The sequence below is a fragment of the Salmo salar genome, chromosome 18 (genome assembly GCF_965601325.2).
Source record: "Salmo salar chromosome 18, fSalSal1, whole genome shotgun sequence".
In the NCBI taxonomy this organism is placed as follows: domain Eukaryota; kingdom Metazoa; phylum Chordata; class Actinopteri; order Salmoniformes; family Salmonidae; genus Salmo; species Salmo salar.
This window is the reverse complement of record NC_138308.1, coordinates 61,827,840-61,842,112: the sequence shown is the minus strand read 5'-3', so window position 1 is coordinate 61,842,112 and position 14,273 is coordinate 61,827,840. Positions and strand designations below refer to the sequence as shown.

The window sequence follows — 14,273 nt, the reverse complement described above, 5'->3', positions numbered from 1 at the left end:
AGCTCTATAGATGTCCTGGCAGCATCCAGCCTGGTTAACACACAGCACAGCTCTATAGAGGTCCTGGCAGCATCCAGCCTGGTTAACACACAGCACAGCTCTATAGATGTCATGGCAGCATCCAGCCTGGTTAACACACAGCTAACCAGCTCTATAGATGTCCTGGTAGCATCCAATCTGGTTAACACACAGCACAGCTCCATAGATGTCCTGGCAGCATCCAGCCTGGTTAACACACAGCACAGCTCTATAGATGTCCTGGCAGCATCCAGCCTGGTTAACACACAGCACAGCTCCATAGATGTCCTGGCAGCATCCAGCCTGGTTAACACACAGCACAGCTCTATAGATGTCCTGGCAGCATCCAGCCTGGTTAACACACAGCACAGCTCCATAGATGTCCTGGCAGCATCCAGCCTGGTTAACACACAGCACAGCTCTATAGATGTCCTGGCAGCATCCAGCCTGGTTAACACACAGCACAGCTATACATATGTCCTGGCAGCATCCAGCCTGGTTAACACACAGCTAACCAGCTCTATAGATGTCCTGGCAGCATCCAGCCTGGTTAACACACAGCACAGCTCTATAGATGTCCTGGCAGCATGCAGCCTGGTTAACACACAGCTAACCAGCTCTATAGATGTCCGGGCAGCATCCAGCCTGGTTAACACACAGCACAGCTCTATAGATGTCCTGGCAGCATCCAGCCTGGTTAACACACAGCACAGCTCCTCAGATGTCCTGGGAGCATCCAGCCTTGTTAACACACAGCACAGCTCTATAGATGTCCTGGCAGCATCCAGCCTAGTTAACACACAGCACAGCTCTATAGATCTCCTGGCAGCATCCAGCCTGGTTAACACACAGCACAGCTATCTAGATGTCCTGGCAGCATCCAGCCTGGTTAACACACAGCTAACCAGCTCTATAGATGTCCTGGCAGCATCCAGCCTGGTTAACACACAACACAGCTCTATAGATGTCCTGGCAGCATCCAGCCTGGCTAACACACAACACAGCTCTATAGATGTCCTGGCAGCATCCAGCCTGGTTAACACACAGCTAACCAGCTCTGTAGATGTCCTAGCAGCATGCAGCCTGGTTAACACACAGCTAACCAGCTCTATAGATGTCCTGGCAGCATACAGCCTGATTAACACACAGCTAACCAGCTCTATAGATGTCCTGGCAGCATCCAGCCTGGTTAACACACAGCTAACCAGCTCTATAGATGTCCTGGCAGCATCCAGCCTGGTTAACACACAGCTAACCAGCTCTATAGATGTCCTGGCAGCATCCAGCCTGGTTAACACACAGCACAGCTCTATAGATGTCCTGGCAGCATCCAGCCTGGTTAACACACAGCTAACCAGCTCTATAGATGTCCTGGCAGCATCCAGCCTGGTTAACACACAGCTAACCAGCTCTATAGATGTCCTGGCAGCATCCAGCCTGGTTAACACACAGCACAGCTCTATAGATGTCCTGGCAGCATCCAGCCTGGTAAACACACAGCACAGCTCTATAGATGTCCTGGCAGCATACAGCCTGGTTAACACACAGCACAGCTCTATAGATGTCCTGGCAGCATCCAGCCTGGTTAACACACAGCACAGCTCTATATATGTTCTGGCAGCATCCAGTCTGGTTAACACACAGCACAGCTCTATAGATGTCCTGGCAGCATCCAGCCTGGTTAACACACAGCACAGCTCTATAGATGTCCTGGCAGCATCCAGCCTGGTTAACACTCAGCACAGCTCTATAGATGTCCTGGTAGCATCCAGCCTGGTTAACACACAGATAACCAGCTCTATAGATATCCTGGCAGCATCCAGCCTGGTTAACACACAGCTAACCAGCTATATAGATGTCCTGGCAGCATCCAGCCTGGTGAACACACAGCACAGCTCTATAGATGTCCTGGCAGCATCCAGCCTGGTTATCACACAGCTAACCAGCTCTATAGATGTCCTGGCAGCATCCTACCTGGTTAACACACAGCACAGCTCTATAGATGTCCTGGCAGCATCCAGCCTGGTTAACACACAGCACAGCTCTATAGATGTCCTGGGGGCATCCAGCCTTGTTAACACACAGCACAGCTCTATAGATGTCCTGGCAGCATCCAGCCTGGATAACACACAGCTAACCAGCTCTATAGATGTCCTGGCAGCATCCAGCCTGGTTAACACACAGCACAGCTCTATAGATGTCCTGTCAGCATCCAGCCTGGTTAACACACAGCACAGCTCTATAGATGTCCTGGCAGCATCCAGCCTGGTTAACACACAGCACAGCTCTATAGATGTCCTGGCAGCATCCAGCCTGGTTAACACACAACACACCTCTATAGATGTCCTGGCAGCATCCAGCCTGGTGAACACACAGCACAGCTCTATAGATGTCCTGGCAGCATCAAGCCTGGTTATCACAAAGCTAACCAGCTCTATAGATGTCCTGGCAGCATCCAGCCTGGTTAACACACAGCACAGCTCTATAGATGTCCTGGCAGCATCGAGCCTGGTTAACACACAGCACAGCTCTATAGATGTCCTGGCAGCATCCAGCCTGGTTAACACACAGCACAGCTCTATAGATGTCCTGGCATCATCCAGCCTGGTTAACACACAGCACAGCTCTATAGATGTCCTGGCAGCATCAAGCCTGGTTAACACGCAGCACAGCTCTATAGATGTCCTGTCAGCATCCAGCCTAGTTAACACACAGCACAGCTCTATAGATGTCCTGGCAGCATCCAGCCTGGTTAACACACAGCACAGCTCTATAGATGTCCTGGCAGCATCCAGCCTGGTTAACACACAGCTAACCAGCTCTATAGATGTCCTGGCAGCATCCAGCCTGGTTAACACACAGCACAGCTCTAAAGATGTCCTGGCAGCATCCAGCCTGGTTAACACACAGCTAACCAGCTCTATAGATGTCCTGGCAGCATCCAGCCTGGTTAACACACAGCACAGCTCTATAGATGTCCTGGCAGCATCCAGCCTGGTTAACACACAGCACCAACTCTATAGATGTCCTGACAGCATCCAGCCTGGTTAACACACAACACAGCTCTATAGACGTCCTGGCAGCATCCAGCCTGGTTAACACACAGCTAACCAGCTCTATAGATGTCCTGGCAGCATCCAGCCTGGTTAACACACAGCTAACCAGCTCTATAGATGTCCTGGCAGCATCCAGCCTGGTTAACACACAGCTAACCAGCTCTATAGATGTCCTGGCAGCATCCAGCCTGGTTAACACACAGCTAACCAGCTCTATAGATGTCCTGGCAGCATCCAGCCTGGTTAACACACAGCTAACCAGCTCTATAGATGTCCTGGCAGCATCCAGCCTGGTTAACACACAGCACAGCTCTATAGATGTCCTGGCAGCATCCAGCCTGGTTAACACACAGCACATCTCAATAGATGTCCTGGCAGAATCCAGCCTGGTTAACACACAGCACATCTCTATAGATGTCCTGGCAGCATCCAGCCTGGTTAACACACAGCACAGCTGTATAGATGTCCTGGCAGCATCCAGCCTGGTTAACACACAGATTAGCAGCTCTATAGATGTCCTGGCAGCATCCAGCCTGGTTAACACACAGCACAGCTCTATAGATGTCCTGGCAGCATCCAGCCTGGTTAACACACAGCTAACCTGCTCTATAGATGTCCTGGCAGCATCCAGCCTGGTTAACACACAGCACAGCTCTATAGATGTCCTGGCAGCATCCAGCCTGGTTAACACACAGCACAGGTCTTTCGATGTCCTGGGAGCATCCAGCCTTGTTAACATACAGCACAGCTCTATAGATGTCCTGGCAGCATCCAGCCTGGTTAACACACAGCTAACCAGCTCTATAGATGTCCTGGCAGCATCCAGCCTGGTAAACACACAGCACAGCTCTATAGATGTCCTGGCAGCATCCAGCCTGGTTAACACACAGCTAACCAGCTCTATAGATGTCCTGGCAGCATCCAGCCTGGATAACACACAGCTAACCAGCTCTATAGATGTCCTGGCAGCATCCAGCCTGGTTAACACACAGCACAGCTCTATAGATGTCCTGTCAGCATCCAGCCTGGTTAACACACAGCACAGCTCTATAGATGTCCTGGCAGCATCCAGCCTGGTTAACACACAGCACAGCTCTATAGATGTCCTGGCAGCATCCAGCCTGGTTAACACACAACACACCTCTATAGATGTCCTGGCAGCATCCAGCCTGGTGAACACACAGCACAGCTCTAGAGATGTCCTGGCAGCATCCAGCCTGGTTATCACAAAGCTAACCAGCTCTATAGATGTCCTGGCAGCATCCAGCCTGGTTAACACACAGCACAGCTCTATAGATGTCCTGGCAGCATCGAGCCTGGTTAACACACAGCACAGCTCTATAAATGTCCTGGCAGCATCCAGCCTGGTTAACACACAGCACAGCTCTATAGATGTCCTGGCATCATCCAGCCTGGTTAACACACAGCACAGCTCTATAGATGTCCTGGCAGCATCAAGCCTGGTTAACACGCAGCACAGCTCTATAGATGTCCTGTCAGCATCCAGCCTAGTTAACACACAGCACAGCTCTATAGATGTCCTGGCAGCATCCAGCCTGGTTAACACACAGCACAGCTCTATAGATGTCCTGGCAGCATCCAGCCTGGTTAACACACAGCTAACCAGCTCTATAGATGTCCTGGCAGCATCCAGCCTGGTTAACACACAGCACAGCTCTAAAGATGTCCTGGCAGCATCCAGCCTGGTTAACACACAGCTAACCAGCTCTATAGATGTCCTGGCAGCATCCAGCCTGGTTAACACACAGCACAGCTCTATAGATGTCCTGGCAGCATCCAGCCTGGTTAACACACAGCACCAACTCTATAGATGTTCTGACAGCATCCAGCCTGGTTAACACACAACACAGCTCTATAGACGTCCTGGCAGCATCCAGCCTGGTTAACACACAGCTAACCAGCTCTATAGATGTCCTGGCAGCATCCAGCCTGGTTAACACACAGCTAACCAGCTCTATAGATGTCCTGGCAGCATCCAGCCTGGTTAACACACAGCTAACTAGCTCTATAGATGTCCTGGCAGCATCCAGCCTGGTTAACACACAGCTAACCAGCTCTATAGATGTCCTGGCAGCATCCAGCCTGGTTAACACACAGCTAACCAGCTCTATAGATGTCCTGGCAGCATCCAGCCTGGTTAACACACAGCACAGCTCTATAGATGTCCTGGCAGCATCCAGCCTGGTTAACACAAAGCACATCTCAATAGATGTCCTGGCAGCATCCAGCCTGGTTAACACACAGCACATCTCTATAGATGTCCTGGCAGCATCCAGCCTGGTTAACACACAGCACAGCTGTATAGATGTCCTGGCAGCATCCAGCCTGGTTATTAACACACAGCTAACTAGCTCTATAGATGTCCTGGCAGCATCCAGCCTGGTTAACACACAGCACAGCTCTATAGATGTCCTGGCAGCATCCAGCCTGGTTAACACACAGCTAACCAGCTCTATAGATGTCCTGGCAGCATCCAGCCTGGTTAACACACAGCACAGCTCTATAGATGTCCTGGCAGCATCCAGCCTGGTTAACACACAGCACAGCTCTTTCGATGTCCTGGGAGCATCCAGCCTTGTTAACATACAGCACAGCTCTATAGATGTCCTGGCAGCATCCAGCCTGGTTAACACACAGCTAACCAGCTCTATAGATGTCCTGGCAGCATCCAGCCTGGTAAACACACAGCACAGCTCTATAGATGTCCTGGCAGCATCCAGCCTGGTTAACACACAGCACAGCTCTATAGATGTCCTGGCAGCATCCAGCCTGGTTAACACACAGCACAGCTCTATATATGTCCTGGCAGCATCCAGCCTGGTTAACACACAGCACAGCTCTATAGATGTCCTGGCAGCATCCAGCCTGGTTAACACACAGCACAGCTCTATAGATGTCCTGGCAGCATCCAGCCTGGTTAACACTCAGCACAGCTCTATAGATGTCCTGGCAGCATCCAGCCTGGTTAACACACAGCTAACCAGCTCTATAGATATCCTGGCAGCATCCAGCCTGGTTAACACACAGCTAACCAGCTCTATAGATGTCCTGGCAGCATCCAGCCTGGTGAACACACAGCACAGCTCTATAGATGTCCTGGCAGCATCCAGCCTGGTTATCACACAGCTAACCAGCTCTATAGATGTCCTGGCAGCATCCAGCCTGGTTAACACACAGCCCAGCTCTATAGATGTCCTGGCAGCATCCAGCCTGGTTAACACACAGCACAGCTCTGTAGATGTCCTGGGAGCATCCAGCTTTGTTAACACACAGCACAGCTCTATAGATGTCCTGGCAGCATCCAGCCTGGATAACACACAGCTAACCAGCTCTATAGATGTCCTGGCAGCATCCAGCCTGGTTAACACACAGCACAGCTCTATAGATGTCCTGGCAGCATCCAGCCTGGTTAACACACAGCACAGCTCTATAGATGTCCTGGCAGCATCCAGCCTGGTTAACACACAGCACAGCTCTATAGATGTCCTGGCAGCATCCAGCCTGGTTAACACACAACACACCTCTATAGATGTCCTGGCAGCATCCAGCCTGGTGAACACACAGCACAGCTCTATAGATGTCCTGGCAGCATCCAGCCTGGTTATCACACAGCTAACCAGCTCTATAGATGTCCTGGCAGCATCCAGCCTGGTTAACACACAGCACAGCTCTATAGATGTCCTGGCAGCATCCAGCCTGGTTAACACACAGCACAGCTCTATAGATGTCCTGGGAGCATCCAGCCTTGTTAACACACAGCACAGCTCTATAGATGTCCTGGCAGCATCCAGCCTGGATAACACACAGCTAACCAGCTCTATAGATGTCCTGGCAGCATCCAGCCTGGTTAACACACAGCACAGCTCTATAGATGTCCTGGCAGCATCCAGCCTGGTTAACACACAGCACAGCTCTATAGATGTCCTGGCAGCATCCAGCCTGGTTAACACACAGCACAGCTCTATAGATGTCCTGGCAGCATCCAGCCTGGTTAACACACAACACACCTCTATAGATGTCCTGGCAGCATCCAGCCTGGTGAACACACAGCACAGCTCTATAGATGTCCTGGCAGCATCCAGCCTGGTTATCACACAGCTAACCAGCTCTATAGATGTCCTGGCAGCATCCAGCCTGGTTAACACACAGCACAGCTCTATAGATGTCCTGGCAGCATCCAGCCTGGTTAACACACAGCACAGCTCTATAGATGTCCTGGGAGTATCCAGCCTTGTTAACACACAGCACAGCTCTATAGATGTCCTGGCAGCATCCAGCCTGGATAACACACAGCTAACCAGCTCTATAGATGTCCTGGCAGCATCCAGCCTGGATAACACACAGCTAACCAGCTCTATAGATGTCCTGGCAGCATCCAGCCTGGTTAACACACAGCACAGCTCTATAGATGTCCTGGCAGCATCCAGCCTGGTTAACACATAGCACAGCTCTATAGATGTCCTGGCAGCATCCAGCCTGGTTAACACACAACACACCTCTATAGATGTCCTGGCAGCATCCAGCCTGGTTAACACACAGCACAGCTCTATAGATGTCCTGGCAGCATCCAGCCTGGTTAACACACAGCACCAACTCTATAGATGTCCTGGCAGCATCCAGCCTGGTTAACCCCCAGCTAACCAGATACTAACCAGATAAAGGTGGAGTTACAGTAACACAGGGTGACTCTATAGATGTCCTGGCAGCATCCAGCCTGGTTAACACACAGCACAGCTCTATAGATGTCCTGGTAGCATCCAGCCTGGTTAACACACAGCACAGCTCTATAGATGTCCTGGCAGCATCCAGCCTGGTTAACACACAGCACAGCTCTATAGATGTCCTGGCAGCATCCAGCCTGGTTAACCCACAGCACAGCTCTATAGATGTCCTGGCAGCATCCAGCCTGGTTAACCCCCAGCTAACCAGATACTAACCAGATAAACATGTGGAGTTACAGTAACACAGCGTTACTTCCAGCTGGATCAGACTGGCCTCTCTGGCTGCTTTGAGGTTTGGCACCATGTGTTATTTCTTCACTTCCCTCTTCTCTTCCTCCTTTTTTCTCTCTAAACTTCAGCCATTCTGTTCCAATGACTAAACACCATGCCAGTATGCTAGTGGCTGCCTGATGCCATAAACCCTAGCCCTAACCTTGCTGCCAATAGGCAGCCTCAGAGGCTGTGGACTGGATGAGGCAGAATGATACAACAGGAAGTGAATGTGTATTTCCCACTGATTCTACTGGAAGTGGTTTTCTAACAGGAACCAGGGAACAACAGAGTTCTGTGTTTCACTGTCAGTGTGTTACTGTTCCCATGTCACTGTTCTGTGTTTCCAATTTAGTGTGGATCCCAGGAAGACTAGCTACCGCTAAAGCTAATGCTAAGTCATTTCTAAAATAATGCTAAGCTTAAGCTAAGCTAACAGCTAATAGGGATTTTTAATACACAGTGTGACTGATGCTTACCAGTGCTTTAGCGTTGGGATTGGCCTTCTTGTCCACAATGACCTTGGCGACCTTATAGTGTCCGCAGTGGGCGGCGACATGCAGGGCCGTCAGGTAGTCGTTGGTGACATCATCAACAGGAACCTCGTGGTGTAGCAGGAGCTGAACACAGTTCAGATGGTCCCCCTGGGTGGCCATGTGGAGGGGAGACAGACCGTTCTGGAGGGGGACAGACAGACAGTTTAGAGGGGGGACTGGGACAGGGACAGAGAGAGAAAGACATTGCCATAGTTACTGTACCTTAGTTTTGGACAGGATGGGAGCTCCTCTGTCTAGCAGCATCTCCAGCACTTGTTCATGTCCGCTCCTGGCGCCACAGTGGAGAGGGGTCAGACCGTCCTGGGGTCAGAGATTAAGGGTAAGTAGGGCATTAGACAGGTTACTTACTGTATCTCTGACTATTGGTTCTTCCCTGATGGCTTTTCTAGATGTTTTGTGTATGTTGTGTGTGAGCTAGATTTACTTCCTGTAGGACAATAAACATGAATCTGATCACGGACCAGTCCTCCTGTAGGACAATAAACATGAATCTGACCACGGACCAGTCCTCCTGTAGGACAATAAACATGAATCTGACCACGGACCAGTCCTCCTGTAGGACAATAAACATGAATCTGACCACGGACCAGTCCTCCTGTAGGACAATAAACATGAATCTGACCATGGACCAACATAGAGGTCAAGGTCAAGGTATTCACAGGTTTCACGTTGCGTCACTACATCGCTGAAAGTTCTATGAGGTCCGACTGAGCGTTGTACTCAGTGAATTCTCAATTGGCGCTGATGAGGATTTAGTGACTTGGAAACACAATGACACTTCTAAAGTGATGAATGTTCCTTTGCCATTCTGGCTGGCAACGTTCTTATCCCTTGCTTGCTAGCTAGCCAACTACGGCTAAATTACAGTCACGTCAAAAAGTACAGCCAGAATAACAGCAAAGTAGCTGCATTTTCATTTGTTTAAGTTGTTTTCTAGTGACATTTATTTGGATACATCCATAACAATGAGCTAATGAGGTAAGATTTTGCCTGGCAAAGGAAATGTGGTCTCTCCTCAGGACTGGTTTGCTCACTCGTTGTTCAGAGGAGCTAGCCAACAACACAGCTAAACACAATCACTTCAGAGGAGCTAGCCAACAACACAGCTAAACACAATCACTTCAAACTGAAGCTGGAAAGACTGCAAACTAGCTGCACTTCCTTTTGTTTTTTTATATATTTTTTTCAATTGACATTTCAGCTGATTCATGATTTGGACTGTCTGCGAAACGCTGCCTGCCTGTCTGTCTCGTTCCGACACGTTCATTACTACGGGACAGCTGGAGATCCAATATGAATATAGAAACAATGTTGAAAATGTCGGAGCGACAGACAGGAAGGTTTATACAAATCTCTGGTGTTAAACTAAATGTTAGAAACGTGAGATAATGTCTAGATGCTTTTTAAAGTGGAGATAAAAGTTATAAATTGCCTGGCTGGGCTGATGAGACAGTGGATTGCCCAGTCAGATAGAACAGAGTAAATAGACATTTTAATGTCATAGATTTAGCCGGTGGTAACTTGTGGAATAGACGCCGGTTGGAATGCTGTTTTAACCAATCAGCATTCAGGATTAGACCCGCCCGTTGTATAATGTAGTACAGTGTATATCTAACCTTAGTCCTGGCGTCTATCTTGCCTCCCCTCTCCAGCAGAACTTTGACCATGTTGCCATTCCCTCTCTTAGAAGCCACGTGCAGCGGTGTGATGTCATTCTGAAAAGGGGAGACACAACATCAAGCCATAAATACAGTACAGTCATTATTTCCATCAGATTGGACATTAAGATAATACCTCTACACATACAGTACTTTGAATGACACTAACAGCAGGTTATCCGTGGTTTGTTCTGGGCGTATTGTAAACAGCTTCACCCTATGAAGATGCCCTTAACACGACCTAAAGTACAGTATCATTGTCAGCTGACACTGTGTCTGTAGGACAGTCAGGTCTGAGGTAGTCCTGGAGTTAGTGAACTGTGTCTGTAGGACAGTCAGGTCTGAGGTAGTCCTGGGGTTAGTGAACTGTGTCTGTAGGACAGTCAGGTCTGAGGTAGTCCTGGGGTACTGGGGTTAGTGAACTGTGTCTGCAGGACAGTCAGGTCTGAGGTAGTACTGGGGTACTGGGGTTAGTGAACTGTGTCTGTAGGACAGTCAGGTCTGAGGTAGTACTGGGGTACTGGGGTTAGTGAACTGTGTCTGCAGGACAGTCAGGTCTGAGGTAGTCCTGGGGTTAGTGAACTGTGTCTGTAGGACAGTCAGGTCTGTGGTAGTCCTGGGGTACTGGGGTTAGTGAACTGTGTCTGCAGGACAGTCAGGTCTGAGGTAGTCCTGGGGTTAGTGAACTGTGTCTGCAGGACAGTCAGGTCTGAGGTAGTCCTGGGGTTAGTGAACTGTGTCTGCAGGACAGTCAGGTCTGAGGTAGTCCTGGGGTACTGGGGTTAGTGAATTGTGTATGTAGGACAGTCAGGTCTGAGGTAGTCCTGGGGTACTGGGGTTAGTGAACTGTGTCTGTAGGACAGTCAGGTCTGAGGTAGTCCTGGGGTTAGTGAACTGTGTCTGTAGGACAGTCAGGTCTGAGGTATTACTGGGGTTAGTGAACTGTGTCTGTAGGACAGTCAGGTCTGAGGTAGTCCTGGGGTACTGGGGTTAGTGAACTGTGTCTGTAGGACAGTCAGGTCTGAGGTAGTACTGGGGTTAGTGAACTGTGTCTGCAGGACAGTCAGGTCTGAGGTAGTCCAGGGGTTAGTGAACTGTGTCTGCAGGACAGTCAGGTCTGAGGTAGTCCTGGGGTACTGGGGTTAGTGAACTGTGTCTGCAGGACAGTCAGGTCTGAGGTAGTCCAGGGGTTAGTGAACTGTGTCAACAGGACAGTCAGGTCTGAGGTAGTCCTGGGGTTAGTGAACTGTGTCTGCAGGACAGTCAGGTCTGAGGTAGTCCTGGGGTTAGTAAACTGTGTCTGCAGGACAGTCAGGTCTGAGGTAGTCCTGGGGTACTGGGGTTAGTGAACTGTGTATGTAGGACAGTCAGGTCTGAGGTAGTCCTGGGGTACTGGGGTTAGTGAACTGTGTCTGTAGGACAGTCAGGTCTGAGGTAGTCCTGGGGTTAGTGAACTGTGTCTGCGGGACAGTCAGGTCTGAGGGGGTCCTGGGGTACTGGGGTTAGTGAACTGTGTCTGCAGGACAGTCAGGTCTGAGGTAGTCCTGGGGTTAGTGAACTGTGTCAACAGGACAGTCAGGTCTGAGGTAGTCCTGGGGTTAGTGAACTGTGTCAACAGGACAGTCAGGTCTGAGGTAGTCCTGGGGTACTGGGGTTAGTGAACTGTGTCTGTAGGACAGTCAGGTCTGAGGTAGTCCTGGGGTACTGGGGTTAGTGAACTGTGTCTGTAGGACAGTCAGGTCTGAGGTAGTCCTGGGGTTAGTGAACTGTGTCTGTAGGACAGTCAGGTCTGAGGTAGTACTGGGGTTAGTGAACTGTGTCTGTAGGACAGTCAGGTCTGAGGTAGTCCTGGGGTACTGGGGTTAGTGAACTGTGTCTGTAGGACAGTCAGGTCTGAGGTAGTACTGGGGTTAGTGAACTGTGTCTGCAGGACAGTCAGGTCTGAGGTAGTCCAGGGGTTAGTGAACTGTGTCTGCAGGACAGTCAGGTCTGAGGTAGTCCTGGGGTACTGGGGTTAGTGAACTGTGTCTGCAGGACAGTCAGGTCTGAGGTAGTCCAGGGGTTAGTGAACTGTGTCAACAGGACAGTCAGGTCTGAGGTAGTCCTGGGGTTAGTGAACTGTGTCTGCAGGACAGTCAGGTCTGAGGTAGTCCTGGGGTTAGTGAACTGTGTCTGCAGGACAGTCAGGTCTGAGGTAGTCCTGGGGTACTGGGGTTAGTGAACTGTGTATGGAGGACAGTCAGGTCTGAGGTAGTCCTGGGGTACTGGGGTTAGTGAACTGTGTCTGTAGGACAGTCAGGTCTGAGGTAGTCCTGGGGTTAGTGAACTGTGTCTGCGGGACAGTCAGGTCTGAGGGGGTCCTGGGGTACTGGGGTTAGTGAACTGTGTCTGCAGGACAGTCAGGTCTGAGGTAGTCCTGGGGTTAGTGAACTGTGTCAACAGGACAGTCGGGTCTGAGGTAGTCCTGGGGTTAGTGAACTGTGTCAACAGGACAGTCAGGTCTGAGGTAGTCCTGGGGTACTGGGGTTAGTGAACTGTGTCTGTAGGACAGTCAGGTCTGAGGTAGTCCTGGGGTACTGGGGTTAGTGAACTGTGTCTGTAGGACAGTCAGGTCTGAGGTAGTCCTGGGGTTAGTGAACTGTGTCTGTAGGACAGTCAGGTCTGAGGTAGTACTGGGGTTAGTGAACTGTGTCTGTAGGACAGTCAGGTCTGAGGTAGTCCTGGGGTACTGGGGTTAGTGAACTGTGTCTGTAGGACAGTCAGGTCTGAGGTAGTACTGGGGTTAGTGAACTGTGTCTGCAGGACAGTCAGGTCTGAGGTAGTCCAGGGGTTAGTGAACTGTGTCTGCAGGACAGTCAGGTCTGAGGTAGTCCAGGGGTTAGTGAACTGTGTCAACAGGACAGTCAGGTCTGAGGTAGTCCTGGGGTTAGTGAACTGTGTCTGTAGGACAGTCAGGTCTGAGGTAGTCCTGGGGTTAGTGAACTGTGTCTGCAGGACAGACAGGTCTGAGGTATTCCTGGGGTTCGTGAACTGTGTCTGCAGGACAGTCAGGTCTGAGGGGGTCCTGGGGTACTGGGGTTAGTGAACTGTGTCTGCAGGACAGTCAGGTCTGAGGGCATCCTGGGGTACTGGGGTTAGTGAACTGTGTCTGTAGGACAGTCAGGTCTGAGGTAGTCCTGGGGTTAGTGAACTGTGTCTGTAGGACAGTCAGGTCTGAGGTAGTCCTGGGGTTAATGAACTGTGTCTGTCGGACAGTCAGGTCTGAGGTAGTCCTGGGGTTAGTGAACTGTGTCTGTAGGACAGTCAGGTCTGAGGTAGTCCTGGGGTTAGTGAACTGTGTCTGTAGGACAGTCAGGTCTGAGGTAATCATGGGGTTAGTGAACTTGTCTGCAGGACAGTCAGGTCTGAGGTAGTCCTGGGGTTAGTGAACTGTGTCTTTAGGACAGTCAGGTCTGAGGTAGTCCTGGGGTTAGTGAACTGTGTCTGCAGGACAGTCAGGTCTGAGGTAGTCCTGGGGTACTGGGGTTAGTGAACTGTGTCTGTAGGACAGTCAGGTCTGAGGTAGTCCTGGGGTTCGTGAACTGTGTCTGCAATACACTCAGGTCTGAGGTAGTCCTCGGGTACTGGGGTTAGTGAACTGTGTCTGCAGGACAGTCAGGTCTTAGGTAGTCCTGGGGTACTGGGGTTAGTGAACTGTGTCTGCAGGACAGTCAGGTCTGAGGTAGTCCTGGGGTTAGTGAACTGTGTCTGTAGGACAGTCAGGTTTGAGGTAGTCCTGGGGTTAGTGAACTGTGTCTGCGGGGCAGTCAGGTCTGAGGGGGTCCTGGGGTACTGGGGTTAGTGAACTGTGTCTGCAGGACAGTCAGGTCTGAAGGGGTCCTGGGGTACTGGGGTTAGTGAACTGTCTCTGCAGGACAGTCAGGTCTGAGGGGGTCCTGGGGTACTGGGGTTAGTGAACTGTGTCTGTAGGAC

General features: G+C 50.6%; 1 protein-coding gene across 20 annotated transcripts in view; it reads right to left on the bottom strand.

The window, feature by feature from the left end:
- Positions 1-14,273, bottom strand: part of ank3b (ankyrin 3b) — a 692,976-nt gene that overhangs the window by 146,659 nt on the left and 532,044 nt on the right. For all 20 annotated transcript variants that reach the window (XM_082965026.1, XM_082965032.1, XM_082965030.1 and 17 more), the window contains exons 9-11: positions 10,260-10,358; positions 8,845-8,943; positions 8,566-8,763 (exon numbers count right to left, since the gene is read on the bottom strand). In XM_082965026.1, the coding sequence (XP_082821152.1) occupies positions 8,566-8,763; positions 8,845-8,943; positions 10,260-10,358 (396 nt within the window). The remainder of the gene's footprint in view (positions 1-8,565; positions 8,764-8,844; positions 8,944-10,259; positions 10,359-14,273) is intronic.